This window comes from Gobius niger (assembly GCF_951799975.1).
Source record: "Gobius niger genome assembly, chromosome: 3".
NCBI classification, from domain to species: domain Eukaryota; kingdom Metazoa; phylum Chordata; class Actinopteri; order Gobiiformes; family Gobiidae; genus Gobius; species Gobius niger.
This window is the reverse complement of record NC_136854.1, coordinates 41,529,287-41,551,501: the sequence shown is the minus strand read 5'-3', so window position 1 is coordinate 41,551,501 and position 22,215 is coordinate 41,529,287. Positions and strand designations below refer to the sequence as shown.

The 22,215-nt window shown below is 41.8% G+C and overlaps 1 protein-coding gene across 1 annotated transcript in view; it reads right to left on the bottom strand.

Moving 5' to 3' along the window:
• Positions 1 to 21,917, bottom strand: part of tmem132a (transmembrane protein 132A) — a gene marked incomplete at its 3' end in the record, with an annotated part of 31,383 nt that extends 9,466 nt beyond the window's left edge. Inside the window, exons 1-11 of the mRNA XM_079553725.1 lie at positions 21,825 to 21,917; positions 17,023 to 17,071; positions 15,631 to 15,848; positions 12,934 to 13,140; positions 10,387 to 10,577; positions 10,093 to 10,221; positions 6,893 to 7,162; positions 4,746 to 4,898; positions 2,870 to 3,062; positions 2,652 to 2,795; positions 352 to 554 (exon numbers count right to left, since the gene is read on the bottom strand). Coding sequence (XP_079409851.1) covers positions 352 to 554; positions 2,652 to 2,795; positions 2,870 to 3,062; positions 4,746 to 4,898; positions 6,893 to 7,162; positions 10,093 to 10,221; positions 10,387 to 10,577; positions 12,934 to 13,140; positions 15,631 to 15,848; positions 17,023 to 17,059 — 1,745 coding nt within the window. The 5' untranslated portion in view covers positions 17,060 to 17,071; positions 21,825 to 21,917. The remainder of the gene's footprint in view (positions 1 to 351; positions 555 to 2,651; positions 2,796 to 2,869; positions 3,063 to 4,745; positions 4,899 to 6,892; positions 7,163 to 10,092; positions 10,222 to 10,386; positions 10,578 to 12,933; positions 13,141 to 15,630; positions 15,849 to 17,022; positions 17,072 to 21,824) is intronic.
• Between the last annotated feature and the right edge of the window lie 298 nt (positions 21,918 to 22,215).

Here is a 22,215-nt window from a genome sequence, read left to right as displayed (position 1 = left end):
GTCAGTTTTTGGTCACATTTGGTCACATTTTTGTCACTTTTTTGGTCAATTTTTTATCACATTTTTGTCACATTTTTGTCATTTTTCTGGCACTTTTCCATCATTGTTTTCGTCTCAGTTTTGTTGCTATTTTCACAGCTTTTTTCCAGAAGCTTTTGGACTGGGGAAAAGCCAAACTGGAGAAAATGTGCTCGGTTCAGGTGGGAGTTAAGGGGTTAAAATAAACATATTAACAACATTTAAGTGGTGATGGTGAATGTGTGAAAGTATCAACCTTACACACTTATTCCACTAATTAGGCTAGAAATGTGTACAAAACAAGATCTATCCTCAGTCCAAGCCAACCCTTACCCTTTGTCGGTGTAGTAGTCCCAGCCCTGGATGGCGTTGAGCACGGGGTCCACCAGGGACACTCGCAGGGGCACGGAGGGCGCCCACACCTGCAGGCAGAGGGCGCCACTGAGCGTGCCCAGAGAGAAGCGCACCTGGGCACACGTGTTCCCCTCCCCGGACTCGCTCCCATCAACGAAGACCGACGAACAGTCCGCGGAGACCTGGACGAGGAGACGGGGTTAATCTACGTAGATGTTAGCACAGATTCTGTTTGTAAAGGCTCTCGGTCATCCAGGAACTATCCATCTGGGTAGAGATTATCCAACATCATCAGCATCAAACCAGTCCAGATGATGATACTCGAAAATCTCAACTACGATTAAAGGAGTCGACTGTAGACACTGTAGATTTTCGGTAATACAACTAAGATAATGTAGTCTTTCCGTTATCAAATGCAGTCTTGCAAAACGCCAGCAGAGGGTGCCATTGTTCCCTCTGGTGCTGCCATATTGTCATAGAGCTTCATGTTTTTGTAAACACTATTATTTATCTTAAACATCTTACACTTTTTCTTCCTTCAAAATTTTAGCATCACCCAAAAATGTATTTTAACCACTAGGAAAACTTTGATTTTGAATGTATAAATCAGGGGGGCCCAAACTTTTTGTCTCCGAGGCCAAAATGAAAAAGTGCCTGTGAGTCGCGGGCCAAACACGGCGATGTCAAGCACGAAAAACACATAACTGCAAATTATAAAGCTACTTTTTTTTATTAACTTTTTATTTTCCGATAGCCTTCATCTGCATTTGATTCTATCTATGCAAATAACATGCTATATTAAAACACATGGTAACTATGACAAAAGCCTAGTTTTAGTAGAACAAAATCAACAATTGTAGCAATTTAGTGCAAAAAAACACACACGTGTATCCACAGCACGTACAGTGACTTTACCTCATTCGTTAACTCAAAGAAAATGCCACGTTAGATTATTTTGAAAGTGTCAGTTCAGCATCAATTCTTTTCTAAGTCAATTTTTAACATATGCTGTTGTTGACGTCCACAGCCTTTGCAATAAAAGTTGTAAAACTGGGAAAGTTGCTGCTACAACGCTCTGTGATTAATAAATACCAACACACCACAACAGTGTTTCCTTAACTTTGCGAAAGGAGCGAAACAGCGCCCCCGATTTGACGCTGGTGGTCAAAAACTGTACTGCATCCATGTTTACCATTGAGGATGAATGGAAGAGAGTTAGTATTAACCACACGCAGCGCAAAAGTAGGTCTCTCTCTGGCGGGCCAACACAATTGTTTTGGGGCCCCACTTTGGGCACCCCTGGTATAAATGTATTGAATTTTATTATCTTTCATTTTTGCAACATTTATTTTCTAAAAGTGCTATACAAACTTTATTCACTTACTTAAAGGAATAGGCCACCGTTTTTACATACTGAGATATGTTCTTACCTTAGCTTTGACGAGTTCTTTAGGACCTGTCTGGTCTTCACCCGTGCCTTCAGTAATCTTCACTTTACTGCGCGGATGCCGAACTACTCCTGGTATTATTACGCCTTACAATATAGTTCCCCCTTTTATCCACTTAGAAAATCCACATTGTTTAATTTTGTGTAATTATACTTTGTAGTGGAACACTTCACGTAACCATATTTAAATAGGGAAAACGTGGAAGAGCTTGGTAGCTTCTATCTTGACCTGTTTTGGAGCTATAGAGGAGAGAGGGAGAGGCTAAATGCTAACGCCGTCTGCGCTGTGTTTACGTGACTGAAGGCACGGGGGAAGATCAGACAGGTCCTGTATTGGACTTAGTTTTCTCCTCTTCTTTTTGGATTTTAATTTGGTAACTTCCGGCATTGCTCAAGCTATTTCCTGTTATGAAGAAGCAGGAAGTGTTTAAAAAGGTCATGGCGGGTTGGATTGTTAGATGGTTTTGAATGGCTCTCTTAGCCCTAGCTGATGGGGAAATAAGGTATGTGTGTTCTATTTTATGTTTGTAATGTTTCTTGAACCTAAAACTGATGCACTGTAATATATGTTTTAGCTCTTACGGTGGTGATATATACGGAGATCTCATTGGAAATAAAACGGAAAAAAGGCATATCCCACTTGTATGCGTATTCATTCAGCTGGGAGCTACAGGTCCTAAAGAACTCGTCAAAGCTATGGTAAGAACATGTCTCTGTATGTAAAAAACGATGGCCTATTCCTTTAACATACTCATCTCTCAACTCGAGAAAACATTAGTAAAAACGTTGCCTGTACCCGTGACGTGAAAACTCTTTCCTCTGAAACTCGTACCTTGACGATGTTGTCATTGTCCGAGTGGCAGGTGACGGCGGACGTGACGTCGGACACTTTCCCGCTTTGACTCACGGCCAAAACGATGACGGGCAGCGACACGAGGCGGCTGGTCAGGACCGCTGTGTTCAGGAGGGTCTTGCTCTGCACAGGGAGAGGTTCAGACGTTCTGTTTTTCACGGAGCCACAGCTGCGCTAAAGGGCCGACGGAAACATACCTCCGTGATGGGCGCGATGCCGACGATCGACCGATCCGTGAACGTGAACACGCTCTCTCCTGCCCCGTGTGGCGGCGGGAGGGAGTGTCCGGAGTACTCCACCCACCACTGAGCTTTAACCGACATCGCCACGCCAAAACTCCTCCGCAAACCATCCACCGACAAGCACACCACCTGCTGGAGCAACGCGGGACTGCAGCCAAAACAAACAGTGGACATTCAAAACAATATGATCAGAGCAGCAAATAAGACGCCTTGGAGAACACCACATGTTTAAATGACGGTGTTTTAAAGGAATAGGCCACCGTTTTTACATACTGAGACATGTTCTTACCTAACCTTAGACGAGTTAATATATCCCCGTCTGGTCTTTGTCCGTGCGCAAACTGAGCACATACGCAGCCTCTCCCACATGTCATATAGCTCCAAAAAAAGCTCACAATAGAAGCTACCAAGCTCTTCCACGTGTTCCCTATTTAAATAAAGTTACGAGAAGTGTTTTCATGCGAAGTATATTTACACAGAAATGTAACATGATAAAAAGGGGTACTATATTGTGAGGCGTAATGATACGAGGAGCACAACGTCCGCGCAGTAACTCCTAAAGGTTATTGACGGAAGTGAGCGGGGGAAGTCTTTAGAACGGGGTCACCAACCTTTCTTCAGCCGAGGGCTACTTCAAGAGCACCGAGCAACAAATCCTAAAGACTTAAACGTACACTGTTTACTTAAAGGATATTGACCCCATATTATATCAATAGCTTTATTTTAAACTCATACTGAGTCACAAGAACAGAAATAATTGTATTTTTAAGAATCAAATTCAAGAAAATGAAGTGTTTTACAGTTTAGAAAAAGTCTCAAGGGCTACTGGGCATGCCCCAAAGGGCACCTGGGGGCCCGCGGGCACCACGTTGGTGACCCCTGCTTTAGGAGTTACTGCGCGGACGACGTTGTGCTCCTGTATCATTACGCCTCACAATATAGTTCCCCTTTTTATCATGTTACATCCATCCATCCATCCATTTTCTTCCGCTTTATCCGGGGCCGGGTCGCGGGGGCAGCAGTCTCAGCAGAGATGCCCAAACTTCCCGATCCACACACACCTCCTCTAGCTGTTCTGGGGGGACCCCGAGGCGACACCAGGCCAGCTCGGAGACATAGTCCCACCACCGTGTCCTGGGTCTTCCACGAGGCCTTGTCCCACTAGGACATGCCTGGAACACCTCCCGCGGGAGGCGACCAGGAGGCATCCGAAACAGATGCCCGAGCCACCTCATGTATCATGTTACATTTCTGTGTAAATATACTTCGCATGAAAACACTTCATGTAACTTTATTTAAATAGGGAACACGTGGAAGAGCTTGGGAGCTTCTATCGTGAGCTTTTTTGGAGCTATATGACATGTGGGAGAGGCTGCGTATGTGCTCCGTTTGCGTGACAGAGCTCACGGAAAAGACCAGACGGGGAAAATAATAATAATAATGCATTGGTTTTATATCGCACTTTTCTGGACACTCAAAGACGCTTTACATTGCATTATTCATTCACTCCAAACTTGGTGGTGGTAAGCTACTATTGTAGCCACAGCTGCCCTGGGGTAGACTGACGGAAGCGAGGCAACCAGTCTGCGCCATCGGCCCCTCCGACCACCACCAACCACTCACTCACTCACTACATTCGCTAGGCTTCCTGGTGTTACCAAACGGTCTCCCATCCAAGTACCGACCAGGCCCTTCCCTGCTTAGCTTCCAAGGTCTGACGGGATTGGGCATCGCAAAGGCGGTAATAAGGGGATATATTAACTCGGCCAAGGTTAGGTAAGAACATATCTCAGTATGTAAAAACGGCGGCCTATTCCTTTAACCTACTCACTCGCTCTTGTGTTTGGCCGTCTGGTGCTTGTGGCAGAGGATGGAGACCACGTCATGGTCTGGTCCCTGGCTCCTCTCCAGAGTCACAGCCCAGAGATCCGAGCTGAGAGTTCTCTGGGCGATCAGAGAGACCAGCCCCTTCTGCACCTTCAGCCTGGAACAGATCAGAGTGAGGGACCAACATGTCTTAGGTTCATGCAGTATGTAAGACTCTTTGGTGCATCCTTGAGGCAAACTTCCTTCTGGACAAAATACAAATTGGCTTGTTGCACGGTATGGCTACGCTAGCTCCTCTGACCTGAAGCTGTGAGCGCCAGTACTTCCTGTCTGTATTCTGAGACGCCTGAGATCATAAAGGATCGATAGTTTGTCTTGAAGCTAAAGGCTAACATGCTATGAAAGAACTGAATAAACGCACTAGTTCAAATGTTTAACCTCTTAACTCCCACCTGAACCGAGAGCATTATCTCCAGCTCAGCTTTACCCAAATCCTGTAGGTCAGTGTAACGCCTCATTTGAAAGCTAAGATCTACAAAACTCATCTAAATGGATCTTTTTCCTCACGCCATCAGATTTTTTTGGTGGGGTTTCAACTCATTTTGTAGCTTTTTTGTCATTATTTTTGTTTGTTTTTTGTAATTTTTTGTAATTTTTTGTCAAATTTTTTCATCATTTTTTGTCAATTTTTGGTAATTTTTTTGTCGAATTTTTGTCATTTTTTGTCATTTTTTTGTCTAATTTTTGTCATTTTTTTGTCGAATTTTTGTCATTTTTTGTCATTTTTTTGTCGAATTTTTGTCATTTTTTGTCATTTTTTTGTCGAATTTTGCGTCACTTTTTTGTCACATTTCCACCATTGTTTTCAGTTCTGCTGCTATTTTCTCACCTTTTTCCCAGAAGCTTTTGGAACTGGGGTAAAGCCAAACGGGAGAAAATGTGCTCGGTTCAGGTGGGAGTTAAGGGGTTAATGCATGAAGTTAATGTTAGCCTTTAGCTTCAAGACAAACTCACTGATCCTTATAAACATAAATATTTACTCTGTACAGCAACTCGTCAACCTGCAGGAAGTGATCGTCTACCAGGAACTGTAGGAAACACCATGATTCGAACGGGTCTAAGCTAATCTTAATGGAAAAGAAAACAAACAGGAAGTACTAGCGCCCACAACTTCAGCTCAGAGGAACTAGCGTAGCCACATTGTGCAACAAGCTAATTGATTTTCCACATGCATTCATTTCCAAGGTCAAGTTTCAAAAGGGGAGCAGAAACAAACGTTCTTTGCCTGAGCTGGCTCCTGTCAATATGAAGGGGAAAGATCAGGGGTGCCCAAACTTTTGGTCTCCGAGGGCCAAAATTAAAATGTGCCAGTGAGCCGCGGGCCAAACACGGCATTGTCAAAAGTGAAACACATATAACTGCAAATAATAAAAGTTACTTTATTTTATTTTTTGATATACATTTGCATTTGATTCTATCTATGCAAATATCATGCTACATTAAAACAAATGTTAACTATGGCAAAAGCCTAGTTTTAGTCAAACAAAATCAACTATTGTAGCAATTTAGTGCAAAATGTAAACAACAACACCACCTGCACTGTAGGTGCTGTAGACCTGCATCTACAGTACCTACAGTGACTTTACCTCATTCATTTAACTCAAATAAAATGCCACATTAGATCATTTTGAAAGTGTCAGTTCGGCATCAATTCTTTTCTAAGTCAATTTTTAACATTTGCCTTTGTTAATATCAACAACCTTTGCAATAAAAGTTGAAAAACTGTGAAAGTTGATGCTACAACACTCTGTGATTGATAAACACCAAGACACCACAACAGTGTTTCCTTAACTTTGCGAAAGGGGAGAAACAGCGCCCCCAATTTGAGGCTGGTGGCCAAAAAGTGTACTGCATCCATATTTACCATTGAGAATGAATAGAAGAGAGTTATATTAACCACACGCAGAGCAAAAGTAGGTCACTCTCTGGCGGGCCAACAGAATTGTTTCGGCGGGCCAAATTTGGCCCGCGGGCCCCACTTTGGGCACCCCTGCTCTAGATATTTATCCAATGAGTCGATTTCTAAACTTCTTTTCAGCCTCTGGAGCGTACGGCCAAAGTGGAAAAGTCAAAGCAAATCCTCGTCGTTACCTGATGATGACGAACTCCTGGCTGAAGTTCGCCCGCAGACTCACGGACACTCTGATTGGCTGTCCGATCAGCGCGGGCCCCCTGTGGTAGCCGATCACGACGTGCGAGTCCAGGGTGAGCTCCGCCTCCCGTGGCCCGTCCAGGCAGGACCGCTCCTCTCTGGTCTGGGCCGGTGTTTGGTCCGGTTTCTCCTCTTTCAGACCCACGGACTTCAGGAAGAACAGCTGCCTTTGCGACTGCAGCCACTGGTCCTCCTCACAGGTGGAGCCGCTGGAACGGGGGAAGTGGGCGTGTTCAGGTTTGGTCTGGGATTGGAGGGTGTCTGTGATGGCTCTCGGTCGTCCAGGAGTTCACCATCACAGTGACATCTCAGGCCACAGACGCTGGTTTTAACCTTGTAACCGTTTAACCCATAGACATAGTAAATAATACTCCTCACTCCCCCACTTTCACATAATCAGGGTGTATATAGGCAGAAGCAAGTCAAATGTAATACTTTTTTTAATGCCATCCATGCCCAAATATGTTATATAGTATAATTTGCAAAAAATAATGAATGGAATAGAGTAGATTGTTATTATTAGGGGCCCCGAGAGGTTTTCGTATCGATAAAGGGGCTGCGATGTCCCGGACTGGCTGGTCTTTCATCTCCCCCTGGTGTCTCTGGCCAGAAAACCACAATTGCAGCTTTCCCTGCACCGGGTCGGAGGCCCCAATACACGCTAAAGGAATCACGGGCTAACGGGCAAAGCTAACTATGATAGTTAGCATCAGAGGTCTCTATGCTAAAGTGGCTATGATAGTTAGCATCAGAGGTCTCTATGCTAAAGTGGCTATGATAGTTAGCATCAGAGGTCTCTATGCTAAAGTGGCTATGATAGTTAACATCAGAGGTCCCTATGCTAAAGTGACTATGATAGTTAGCATCAGAGGTCCCTATGCTAAAGTGGCTATGATAGTTAGCATCAGAGGTCCCTATGCTAAAGTGGCTATGATAGTTAGCATCAGAGGTCCCTATGCTAAAGTGGCTATGATAGTTAGCATCAGAGGTCCCTATGCTAAAGTGGCTATGATAGTTAGCATCAGAGGTCCCTATGCTAAAGTGGCTATGATAGTTAGCATCAGAGGTCCCTATGCTAAAGTGGCTATGATAGTTAACATCAGAGGTCCCTATGCTAAAGTGGCTATGATAGTTAGCATCGAGGCTCCTTTTCCTAACTCCTTCCTAACTGACAGACCAATTCGGAAGCATCTTGTCATGGCGGACGCTGACGCACATCCGGTTTGGCGTAAGAGCTCTTACCAATCTGCTCTTTTCGGACGCAGCATTAGATTTAAACACTTCCTTATTCAGCACACAGGATATTACATCATCAAACAGGAAGTACTTCAAAATAATTAAATTTATATCAAGTCCATAGCGGGCTAGCGCCACTTAAACAGTTTTTACAGCCAAGTTTGAGTGAAAAAAATGATCTCCATTGTGTAATTGGATGAACAATATCCCTCTGTCCCTTTGTCTTTTCTGTCAGCGTAGTATTTCCTCTCACGGACAATTAATGAGTAAAAAAACACAACATGCTACGACACCTGCTTTGGCGCTTATGGCCTCTAGGGGCATGAGTTACTTAGTATTGCTTTAATGCAGTAAAAAATGTTGAGCAATGTCTTAATTTTCCAAGAACTGTACATTTAATGCCAGTTTGAATCCTATTTAATGCTTTTCAATGACTTATTTAAAGGAACAGGCCACCGTTTTTCCACACTGTGATATGTTCTAAACCTGAGCTTAGACGAGTTGATCCGTACCTGTCTGCTCTTTGTGCCCGTGGAAGAGCTTGGTACGCACAAAGACCAGACAGGTACGCATCAACTCGTCTAAGCTCAGAAAAAACAGCGGCCTGTTCCTTTACAGCCTTGATTTTGGCACAGTTCATTTGACTTTTAATGCTTTATATGTTATAATCCAACACACTCCTGTATCTTGAATAACATCTCACACTTTACAAATTATACTGTATGCATTACAAATTATAATTGATTTTCGCATAGATTTATGACTTTGCTTTGACAAACTTTATTGATCCACAAGGGATAGCTTACCTCTTAGAAACAACAGTTTTGAATATAATAATGAACAGAAATGAAACTCATGCATTTAAAAAAATATATATTAGTTTGTTGATGCTCATGAAATCTAAGCAAATGCTTTAAATTAGAACGTTCTATGTTGACTTAGTATTAACCCCTTTAACTCCCACCTGAACCGAGCACATTTTCTCCAGTTTGGCTTTACCCCAATCGAAAAGCTTCTGGAAAAAAGCTGTGACAATAGCGACAAAACTGAGACAAAAAAAAAATATGAAAATGTGACAAAAAGTGAGAAAACATTGACAAAAAAGTGATGAAAAATGGATGAAAAAGTGGCAAAAATGTCACAAAAATGTACAAGAAATTGAGAAAATATTTACGAAAAAATGACAAAAATGTGACCAAAAAATGACAAAAATGTGACAAAAAAATGACAAAAATGTGACAAAAATGTGATAAAAATTGGACAAAAAAAATGAAATGACAAAAATGTGACAAAAATGTGATAAAAATGTGACAAAAAAATGCCAAAAATGTGACAAAAAATGACAAAAATGTGACAAAAAATGACAAAAATGTGACAAAAAATGACTAAAATGTGACAAAAATTTGATTAAAAATTTGACAAAAAAATGACAAAAATGTGACAAAAAAATGACAAAAATGTGACAAAAATGTGATAAAAATTGGACAAAAAAATGACAAAAATGTGACAAAAATGTGATAAAAATTGGACAAAAAAATGACAAAAATGTGACAAAAATGTGACAAAAAAATGACAAAAATATGACAAAAATATGACAAAAATGCGACAAAAAATGACAAAAATGTGACAAAAATTTGATTAAAATTTTTACAAAAAAAGTACAAAAATGTGACAAAAAATGACAAAAAAGTTACAAAAATGAGTTGAATACCCAACAAAAAAATGATGGAAAAAAAAAAATCTGATGACGTGAGGAAAAAGATCCTCTCGGTTCAGGCGGGAGTTAAGAGGTTAATGATGAATATACTAATAACATTCAATTAAACTGTGATTAATCGTAATTGATCAATTTGTAAAAGTGTGACTGACCTGATTCGATTGACAGCTCTATGCTTGAACTTACCCAGAGATGAACTCCAGGTTGGATGCTTCAATCTTCGAGTAATAAAGTTGGACTTGTTTTTTTGTCGGAAGCTGAAATCTTAAACCCTCTGGATTTTCATCGTCCTCTTCTTCATTTTCTCCGTCAAATCTGAAAGAAAAGTAGCAAATGTTTCAACTTTTAAAGGGTGACACTGCAGGCAAAAGTTTTCTCTCTTAAACTTTTAAACTTCAAAGCCTTTTTTTTGTGATGAAAGAGACTTATTCTCACTTTTCTTTTAACCTGTAATGTTCCGCAGTGTGGCTTTAGCTCTACCTGAGTGCGTGCGAGGCCTGGTGTCGGTGTCTGAACTCCCCTCGCCTCTGCCTCGGTCGTTTTTTTACCCGGCGATAAGACGGAGCGCGACTCTGCAGCTCTGCCGTCCTGCGTTCTGATTGGTCGACGTCTCGATCCTCGAACCAATCGCTGGGCAGCGTCAGAGTCACCACACAAAAACCTAAAGGCGGCTGGAAGATCGAGAACCACAATGTTAAGGCGAGACACTGCAGGTGAATAGGGGGAAAAAATTAATGTAGAGATGTCAATTTGAAACTTTTGCTGAACATCACAGATATAAATATGAGAAAAGAATGTATTGCACTTTTTCTGTCATTTTATGTTTTCACATAAAAATAAGGCATTTTGAGCATTAAAATGGCCAAAATTGCCTATATTTTGGGCAACGAAATCAAAATAATGAATTAAGCCAGATTAAAATGATGGTTTTATTTTATTGACATATTAGTAACTGAGATTTTTTCAGAGGGGATTTTGGATATTTTGTTTAGTTTTTCAATAAACTAATCATCAGTGAAAAAATCTGTAAAAACTCAAATTCCGCCTGTTTTTTTGGTTTCAAAGCTGAATAAATCAGGCTAGGAATTAGATGTTAAAAAAATCCTTCTGAAAAAACCTTCAAAATATTGTTGTGTCTCAGACTGTAAAGTTTGGAGTCTGTAGGAGCTTCTATAAGGGCTCAGGCTCTGCCCGAGTGCGGCTTCTCTCATTCAGAGAAAACCAGCCCTGAAGTTTTGTAGCGAGTGCGCATGCTCGGCCCGTTCTTCCACTTTTCCGCTCCAGCGTCTCGTAGGAGGAAAAACACCATATTTGGGTGAAAGCGTCATCACGGGGCCCCTTAGCAGGACACGTGGATGTCAAATCTGTCAATATTTATGAATGAAAACCCGCGGGAAAGACGGCCTTTCTACGCGGCGCAGCAGCTACTTCCGGGTCGCCCCTAACCCAGACCCGAATTTGAGTGACTTTCTGAGTGACAGTGCAGGATTTTAGAGGCAGTTGAGGTGAACAGGTCTGAGCTCATTCTACACATTAGGACATGGCTGGAACATGTAGGGCAGGGGTGTCCAAAGTGCGGCCCGGGGGTCAAATGTGGCCCTCAGACCAATTTTTGGTGGCCCTCTGCCTTCTTGTTGAATCGGGACACATCATCAGAGATAGTCCATTTTATTTGAAATGTAATAATTCTACACAATTCTAACCAAACAACTAACCTTTAAATGTCAACTAACCTACCAAAGTCTTTACAGTATAGTTTATTATTTACCTAAAGTGATATGTTTTATGTTTCATGCTGCACGATCGGCTGGAAAAAAAATCATAACCATGGCAAGAAGGCCGATTCTGATTCTGATTCAAAAGAGCGACAAAACCACAACAAAAAACAGGGAGCAAGGAAAAATCTTAGATCAGTTTTGTAGGTCTTTTCACCTGAGGCGTTTCTCTGGCCTATAGGCTGTAAGCTCCAGCCGAGAAGAAGAAGGTTAAAGAGTAACTAAACACCAAATCCACTTTTTTTTGCTGATAAACGGTCTCAATATTTTGACATTTGGTGCAAACTTGTTCAAAATCTCACTTTTGTGTCTAAAACCGCAGGGTTAGCGCCTCTACTGGTTTCAGCAACTACATTTGACTTTTTGCGGTTGGAGGAGAGTGTGTCCACGGCGTCCAGAAAACGTCATCAGTTCTGCCCGTGGTTCTGCCTCTGTGCCTCTGTGGCCCCGCCCACACACGCCTCTGTGGCCCCGCCCCCACACACGCCTCTGTGGCCCCGCCCACACACACGTACATTTACAACAAACGACGTAATAAATATTTCTACTGGTATTTCATTCAGCTCACTTGGGAGAGTCGTATTATTTAGCCTTAGCTACGATGCTAACTTATAGTTTTGGAGATTCTGGAGGTTTCATATTGAGCTCATGAGTCAAACCAGTAGATGGCGCCCCTGCGATGCTCACACTTGGGCTGAGGTGGTGTAGAGGAATAAATCCCTTAGAAAAGCTACTGTGCGATGCTCTCTCTCTGTTCACAGTCACTGACAGCGAGCGAGTAGTCTACTGGCGGCCATCTTTATTTTTTTTCCGTAGGATAGTTGCTACATCAAGCAATGAGAGAGTACCAACTATCCTACGAAAAAATAAACCTTGCACACAGTCGTGACTCCGGTAACAGCCGTATGTCAGTCCTGTCAGATCGAGGGGCGTGGTCTGAGACTGTCAACAGAGCAGACCCCGCCCACACACTCACCCCCCTCGCCTCCCCCAAAGCCTCCGAGACCACCCCTTTCTCAGCACTTTTTGACTTTAGTTTGTGGGCGGGGAAAGGCTCTGCCACGCCCGTTTAGTTACACTTTAAAGAGCCGCATCTGGCTGAAAAGCGCAAAAGAATTGTGTTTGACTTGCTGCTGGGAGCGGGACACCACCAACCTTTCTCCTCATGAATGTGACACATTGTGAGTTGCTCTTGTCCAGGAGCAGAATCTCAGCAGTGATTCCCCCGCGGCGCCTCCCCCCGGGCTCGTACCTGCGTGATGCACGAGGCCTTGCGCTCCTCGGTCTCCCTGAAGGCGTGCAGACTGACGCAGGCGCCGCTGAGGTCCGGCCTCTGGTGGAACAGCACCCGCACCTCCAGCCGATCCCGCCCCAGCTCGTCCCGCCCCCTCTGCACGTGCTCAGAGAGGAGCGAGGCCGAGAGGGGGGAGGGAGAGGGGTCGGGGAGGGAGGAGAGGGGCTGGAGAGAGAGACAGTTTACCTCTGGCAGTGTGATGTTTGTATTAAAGCCTGTTTTAAAGGGGGGTATTATGCAAAATGGACTTTTTCAAGCTTTACATCATGTTATTATGTCATTCCCTCATTAAAAACATGCCTGAAGTGTTGCCTTGGCACATTCACGTATTTTTGAGTAATCTGTAAAAACTCTGATGGCGGCCATTTTAGGGATAGGTTTGCCTGAGTCCTCCTAGGAACGCCCCCACCTCCTGGAGACGCCTCCGAGCTTTCGTCACCAGCCGAGTAACCAACCACTGCTCCTCAGCAGAACCCCCTCCCCACTGATGCCACAGACAGCGTGTGGAGGGGGCGTGTCTAAAGGCTCAGAGGTTCTTAAAGAGACAGAGGCCTATTTCAAGACATTCACTACAGCCATTTTGAGAGAGACATTTTATACAAGGCAGTTATTCTAATTTACTGCATTTACAGAAGGTTTGGTCATCATTGTAGTGTGATATAGACTGGTGCTGTGTGACTGAAAAAAGCATAATACCCCCTCTTTAAGGTATACAATCCACAGGCCAGGGGGAGGTTCATATCTCTGTAACGGCTGTGACAGTTTTTGTTTCATGCGGACGTCTCATAAAGGCGTGAAAGTGGAGACAAAATTCAAAACGATGAAAGCACTTTCAGCCGTCAGACAAATGTGACAGGTTTGTGAATCCAACACGTTTAATGATCAGGGGAAATATTTCAGAGCCGTGGGAAGATATTTTAGTTAGGGGGCGCTGAGGGACAAAATTTACCCCCAAAATACTTTTTCTGTGCATAAATCCTATTTATTAACCTCTTAACTCCAGAGCAGAGCATTTTCTCCAGTTCAGCTTTACCCAAATCCTGTAGGCCAGTGTAACACCTTATTTGAAAGACCAAAACTAAATCTTTTTTTTTCTAATCTTTTTCCTCACATCAGATTTTTTTTCCATCACTTTTTTTGTTGGGCAATCGTCTCATTTTTGTCAAATTATTCACATTTTTTTTGTCAAATTCGTATCACTTTTTCGTCATTTTTGTCACTTTTTTCTCCCTTTTTTGCCACATTTCCATCATGTTTTCGTCTCAGTTTTGTTGCTATTTTTACACCTTTTTCCCAGAAGCTTTTGGATTGGGGTAAAGCTGGAGAAAATGTGCTCGGTTCAGGTGGGAGTTAAGGGGTTAATATTGCCTGCAGTTCACAAACTATCCACCAGGGGGTATTGCAGCGCCCTCAGCACCCTGGGTTCCCACGGCCTTGGAGAGTTTCCTGAGTCCCATTGAGGCACATCAGCCACTGCTCCAAACACCATGACAAAGTAAATATCATTCATGGGTTTCAATGACTTGATTTGAGTAAACGGGCTCTAAAGTTTATTACCCTGGCAACATTTTCGAATTTTTTTTTTGGACCATTTTTCAATGAACATGAAAGAACACACGCATATGTTTTGTTTCACTCATAGTTATGTGTCACCAGGTTTTGCCAGACCCTCGTGCTTATTTCATTTCATACAAGGGCCTGGACCTTCACAGTTGAGCTATTGATTGGATCAGTGTTTGGTTGTGACATTCCTTGCTCATTCCAAGGCTTCAGTTTTTCATTCCTGGATATTTGGGAGTCGAGCCAGGACGGATTGAAGAGCTTCCATTACTTTTGTGTCCGCCGCCATTGCCGAACTACAATCACCTACAAGCCCCGCCTCCCCCGCTCACTGAATGGTGGGTAGAAAGTCAACCGATGTAACGCGGCCACTGAGATCAGACCCAGACGAACATGTAGGGAAATTATTATTTGCCTGGAGTTTATGGATTTATGGTGGAAAAAACAGAGAAAAAAAGAAAATACCAAAATGACCCTGATCAAAAGTTTACACACCCCAAATTTGAATACTGTGTTTTGTCCCCTTAAACATCAATGGCAGCTTGGAGTCTTTCATGCTATAGTTGTGGAGAAGGTTCTGTTTATAATCGGATGGTAAAGCGATTTCTCCAGTTCCTGTAAGTTCCTGAACTGTCTTGCATGAACTGCACAGTTGAGCTCTCCCCACAGTGGTTCAATGATATTGAGGTCAGGAGACTAATGGACACTCCAGAACCTTCACTTTATTCTGCTGGAGCCACATCAGTGAAACACCTCCATTATTCACAGTAGGTCTGGTACACAGTTGTCAACAAGGCCAATGATGAAAAGTGCTCCACTTCATCCACAACTTCCACAAAAGACTGAACATCAAGCTGTCATTGATGTTAAACTGGGGTGTGTAAACCCAGGGTCATTTTCTTTTTTCATTATGATTTAAAAAGAGCAAACTCAGTTGTTCCTCCACAAATGGCTTCACAAAACCACTAACTATGAGTGAAAAAAAGTGCTGTCTTTCATATTCTTTGATAAATAGTCAAAAGTTCTGCCAGTAAACTTCTGAGCACAGCTGTATAGTATCCTGTACCTGATGTAACACATGTGGTTCTGTCTCACCTGGGTGACGGTGTAGGGTCCGAAAGCCGCCTGCAGCTCCGGCGCCGGCGCCCAGGACGAGGGCGGCAGCAGCAGCAGATTGTGGGTGGACGCGAAGGGGCTGGAGTTGGAGAAGACCTGCCCCAGACCCGAATGAACCAGGGGTAAGTACTGCCAGGAGGGGGCGCCGCTGAGAGAGAGGTGCAGGGGGAGGGGCAGGGGCCCGGGCTGGGAGTGAACTGAGGAGAGAGAAATACATTTATATGTTTGCTAAGCCTTAAAGGGATATTTGAGGATTTTTGACTTCATGCAGTTTTTATATTTGAAGAGTTTAGTGGTGCTAGGCTAGCGCATGTCTATGGTAACTACTAGCCTGCATTAAAAACCTCTTCAAAATCATGGGTTCGTCCTCCAAACGTTGCCATATCTGATTTGTAGAAAGCTCCTTTGTGAATTCCACGTGTAGTAATGTCGGCCGCAGGTAAACAAACTACCGTAGCTCACTCCGCCACTGCAAAACTTTCAACCAGGAAGCTGATGCTGCTCAAATATAAGTTCTTTTAAATGCAAAATGATTATGGTGCAGTGGCTTGTGGGACGGCACATAGCTCCTAATCACCGGTTAGTTAACATCAGAGGTCCCTATGCTAAAGTGGCCATGATAGTTAGCATCAGAGGTCCCTATGCTAAAGTGGCTATGATAGTTAGCATCAGAGGTCCCTATGCTAAAGTGGCTATGATAGTTAGCATCAGAGGTCCCTATGCTAAAGTGGCTATGATAGTTAGCATCAGAGGTCCCTATGCTAAAGTGGCTATGATAGTTAGCATCAGAGGTCCCTATGCTAAAGTGGCTATGATAGTTAGCATCGAGGCTCCTTTTCCTAACTCATTTCATTTCATTTTTTTCATTTTATTTATTTCATTCATTTAAAAATGCAACAACAGCATTTAGCATGAATGAAAAGGAGCAGAAAGAAGTAAAACTTATGTCTGCCCCTAATCAACACAAAATCATTTACAGTTCCAGTTCATTTAAATGTTAAACTGTCTCATGCAGCCGTCTTTTTTCTTTTTCTTTTTTCTTTTTTTTTTTTTTTTTTGTCCAAGACATCAAAACACAAAATACAAAATACATAAATAAAGTTGATCCGCAGTGTCATATTTTTGTCACATTGATAATTTTACATACTTATTAAACATATCAATGGACTTAACTCCTTCCTAACTGACAGACCAATTCGGAAGCATCTTGTCATGGCGGACGCACATCCGGTTTGGCGTAAGAGCTCTTACCAATCTGCTCGTTTCGGACGCAGCCTCTGTACCCCAGAAGATTCTATTTTCCCCCTCGGCGAAGCCACGCCCCCTTCTATGACGCTATGCCGTTTGTATCTATAACTTCTGATACAGTACCTTGCAGAGCGGCCCAGAGCAGCAGCAGCGTCTTCATGTTTTCAAATCACTGAAAACGACACAAGACAAACCTTTTCAAAGAGGAAAAACACACAGGAGAGAGTGATGTGCCCGTGTCTCCCACTCACAGCCTCTGCAACAACAATAACTCCTACTAAACATCTGGATCTATCTCATAACTGTACAAACATGTGTATCGTCACCTTCTACATAACGATATAAATGTATTGAGCTCAGCCCTAACTCTCCACCAGGAGCTGCCGGAGTCTGGCTGCGGGCCACAGTCGGAGATCCACCGTGGACTGGAACCTTTTGACCCATCTGCTCCGGGTTCAAAGCGGCCGAGATGAAAAGGCTGATGGTTAAATTTATCACAAACACAGCGTCACGGTCTCTGCAGGTCAATGAGTGTGAGGAGCTTCTGAACACGGGGAAAAACAATCGGCTTGAATTAAAATTTGACTTGAAAGTGCTGGATTAAAGAGAATTGGTGCTGATTTTGAGCAGACTGGGACCAAGCATGAATAATAATTTAAAAAAAAGCTTATTATATTGTCAGTCTCACATGTCCTAAAATAAGATTCCCAATATAACCGGCTGTTATACGTGATAATGATCATTTTACGTCAGTGAAGCAGTGATTCTAATGAAGAAATGTTGGGCAGAAAAGTGACTTGACTTGTAAACTGCTGACAGGAAGTGACATAGATAGAGGTGAAGTTCATTTCCCATTGACAAAACATGGTTGGCAACAGTTTAACATGGTTTGCCTCTATCTATGTCAGTGGTTCTCAACCTTTTAGAGCCGCGACCCCCATTATAACAGTTGATTAGGATCGTGACCCCCACCCGGGTCAGAACATGGGAAAAACAGGGACATTATTAACCCCTTTACTCCCACCTGAACCGAGCACATTTTCTCCAGTTTTACCCCAGTCCAAAAGCTTCTGGAAAAAAGCTGTGAAAATAGCGACAGAACTGAGGCGAAAACAAAAAAGTGACAAAAATGTGACAAAATGTGATAAAAAAATGACAAAAAAATGACAAAAATGTGACAAAAAATTACCAAAAAATGATAAAAAAAATGACGAAAAAATTGACAAAATGTGACAAAATGTGATAAAAAAAAATGACAAAAATGTGACAAAAAAGGACAAAAATTTGATAAAAATTGACGAAAAAATGAAAAAAAAATGTGACAAAATGTGACACAAAAATTACAAAAATGTGACACAAAAATTGACAAAAATGTGACACAAAAATTGACAAAAAATTACAAAAAAATGACAAAAAATGACAAAAATGTGATAAAAAAAATGACAAAAATATTACAAAAATATGACAAAATAATGACAAAAATGACAAAAAATGATAAAAAATTGACCAAAAAATGACCAAAAAATTGACAAAAATGTGACAAAATGTGATTAAAAAAAATGACAAAAATGTGACAAAAAATTACCAAAATGTAACAAAAAAGAACAAAAATTTGATAAAAAATTGACCAAAAAAAAGAAAAAAAAAAGTGACAAAATGTGACACAAAAATTACAAAAATGTGACACAAAAATTGACAAAAATGTGACAAAAAATGACAAAAAAAAGCTACAAAAATGAGTTGAATACCCCAAAAAAAATGATGGAAAAAAAATGTGATGACGTGAGGAAAAAGATCCTCTCGGTTCAGGCGGGAGTTAAGAGGTTAACCTATACAACTCTTAAAAAACAAAGAAAAAAACAATGGCTAAAACAAAAATGAATTAAATTTAGAACCAATAATGGCACCCTGGTAAAATAGCACATATGCTACGACACCATAACAATAATATTAAAATATATATTTTATCTATATGCTCTGGCGACCCCCCAAATTTGTCTCGCGACCCCCTAGTGGGTCCCGACCCCCAGGTTGAGAAGCCCTGATCTATGTCCCTTCCCGTCAGTGTCCAATGAAGAAGTGAAATTATAAACATCACAAAAATGGTCAAACTAAAGAAAGATGGGCACATTTTTAAGCAATATCTTAAATATAATTGTGTTTTGAAGGTTTTTTCAGAGGGATTTTTCAGTATCTGATTCCCAGCCTGATTTATTGAGCTTTGAACCCAGAATATAAGGCTAAATTACAGATTTGATCACTTAGGGGTGTCAAACTCGTTTTGTGTCGTGGGCCCGAAATTCAGCTCAGTTTTCCAATAATTTAATAATAATAATAAGCCACGATTTGGTCAAAGCCCCAACTTGACTGTAGCCTAATCAATAACAATGGCTTATAGTTGTATTGCACTTTACAAGCCTGTGTCACAAGTTTCTCAAAGTACATCATAGTCATTATTCATTCACTCCACACCAGGGCCAAAGCCGCCCTGGGGCAGACTGTTCATTTACCACGTGGCTATGTAATATGTTCATATCCTGATCTCTTAGCATATCAGTGCCCTCTGCTGGACACGTGTGAAATTCCTTCCTTTTATTTTTTACTTTAAAGGAATAGGCCACCGTTTTTACTTAACCTTAGCCGAGTTAATATATACCCGTCTGGTAAGGTTATTGACAAGGCCGGGGGAACCCAGGGTGCTGAGGGCGCTGCAGCACCCCCTGGTGGATGATTTGCAAACTGCAGGCAATATGAATTAATAGGAAATTTGCACGGAATAAGTGTTTTTGGGGTCAATTTTGTCCCTCAGCGCCCCCTAGCTATAACATCTTCCCACGGCTCTGGTTATTGACGGAAGTGAGCGGGGGAAGTCTTTAGGAGTTACTGCGCGGACGCTGTGCTCCTCGTATCATTACGCCTCACAATATAGTCCCCCTTTTTATCTGCTTATAAAATCGACATGTTACATTTCTGTGTAAATATACTTCGCATGAAAACACTTCACGGAACTTTATTTAAATTGGGAACACGTGGAAGAGCTTGGTAGCTTCTGTCGTGAGCTTTTTTGGAGCTATGTGACATGTGGGAGAGGCTGCGTATGTGCTCCGTTTGTGTGACAGAGCGCACGGACAAAGACCAGACGGGGATATATTAACTCGACTAAGGTTAGGTAAGAACATATCTCAGTATGTAAAAACGGTGGGGCCTGATCCAGCCCGCAGGCCGTATGTTTGACACCCCTGCTTAAACGTATTGAAAAACCAAACAAGATATCCAAAATCCCCTCCGGAAAAAAAGTTGTTGCTAATATGTCAGCAAAATCCATCAAATTAAACCTGGGTCTCACCATTATTTAGATCAGGGCTTCTCAACCTGGGGGTCGGGACCCACTAGGGGGTCGCGAGACAAATTTGGGGGGTCGCCAGAGCATATAGATAAAATATATATTTTAATATTATTATTATGGTGTCGTAGCATATGTGCTATTTTACCAGGATGTCATTATTTGTTCTAAATTTAATTCATTTTTGTTTTAGCCATTGTTTTTTCTTTGTTTTTTAAGTGTTATATAGGTTAACCTCTTAACTCCCGCCTGAACCGAGAGGATCTTTTTCCTCACGTCATCACATTTTTTTTCCATCATTTTTTTGTTGGTTGTTCAACTCATTTTCGTAGCTTTTTTTTGTCATTTTTTGTCACATTTTTGTCAATTTTTGTGTCACATTTTGTCACATTTGTTTTCATTTTTTCGTCAATTTTTTATCAAATTTTTGTCATTTTTTGTCACATTTTTGTCATTTTTTTGTCACATTTTGTCACATTTTTTGTCATTTTTTGTCACATTTTGTCACATTTTTGTCATTTTTTGTCACATTTTGTCACATTTTGTCACATTTTTGTCATTTTTTGTCATTTTTTTGGTCATTTTTTGTCACATTTTTGTCACATTTTGTCACATTTTTGTCACATTTTGTCACAATTTTGTCATTTTTTGTCATTTTTTGTCACATTTTGGTAATTTTTGGTAATTTTTTGTCATTTTTTGTCACATTTTTGTCATTTTTTGTCACATTTTGTCACATTTTTGTCATTTTTTGTCACATTTTGGTAATTTTTGGTAATTTTTGGTCACATTTTTGTCATTTTTTGTCACATTTTGTCACATTTTTGTCATTTTTTGTCACATTTTGTCACATTTTTGTCATTTTTTGTCACATTTTGTCACATTTTGTCACATTTTTGTCATTTTTTGTCACATTTTTGTCATTTTTTGGTAATTTTTCATCACTTTTTTGTTTTCGCCTCAGTTTTGTTGCTATTTTCACAGCTTTTTTTCAGAAGTTTTTGGATTGGGGTAAAGCCAAACTGGAGAAAATGTGCTCGGTTAAGGTGGGAGTTGAGGGGTTAATGTCCCTGTTTTTCCCATGGTCTGACCCGGGTGGGGGTCACGATCCTAATTAACTGTTATAATGGGGGTCGCGGCTCTAAAAGGTTGAGAACCACTGATTTAGATTTAGAAAATATAGGCAAATTTGGCATTTTTTAGGCATAAAACGACATATTTTTATATGAAAACATAAAATGGCAGAAAACTTGCAATACATTTTTTTCCTCATATTTATATCAGTAAGTTTCAATTTTACATCTCTAAATTTAACGTTTTCCCCTATCCACCTGCTTCATCAACAGTCATTTGTGGGGAAAATGCAGTATTTTACTTCACACATAAGCAGCCTCTCCAGTATTCCACTTCCTCGCAAGTAAATGCTCCTTTTCTCCCTCCAGTTGCTCGGTTTGAACTTTATGGTCGTCCAGCTCCGTCCTCCATGAACATGAAGCAGGCGTACCTAATATAGTGGCCTGTGCACTTTCTCATCCCAAAAACACAATTAGTTTGGTCAAAATGTCCCGTAACGTGGACTTACCTCCGTCCCGGTCCGATCCAGCCTGTTTTCTAACAGCATTTTCCGTCTCGTGTTGAAATCCTCTGCAGGGAAACAACTGTCATGTTGCAAATGTGTAAATGTGTAAATGTGTAAATGTGCCCTTCTGTGCTCAGACTCAGACCTCACCGCTCCCTCTCCCTCTCCCTCTCTCTCTCTCTCCCCCCTCTCTCTCTCTCTCTCCCTCTCTCCCCCCCTCTCCCTCTCCCTCTCTCTCTCTCTCTCCCTCTCTCTCCCTCTCTCTCTCCCCCTCTCTCTCTCTCCTCTCTCCCCCTCCTCTCCCTCCATCTCTCTCTCTCTCTCCCTCTATCTCCCTCTCTCTCCCCCTCTCTCTCTCTCCTCTCTCCCCCTCCTCTCTCTCTCTCTCTCCCTC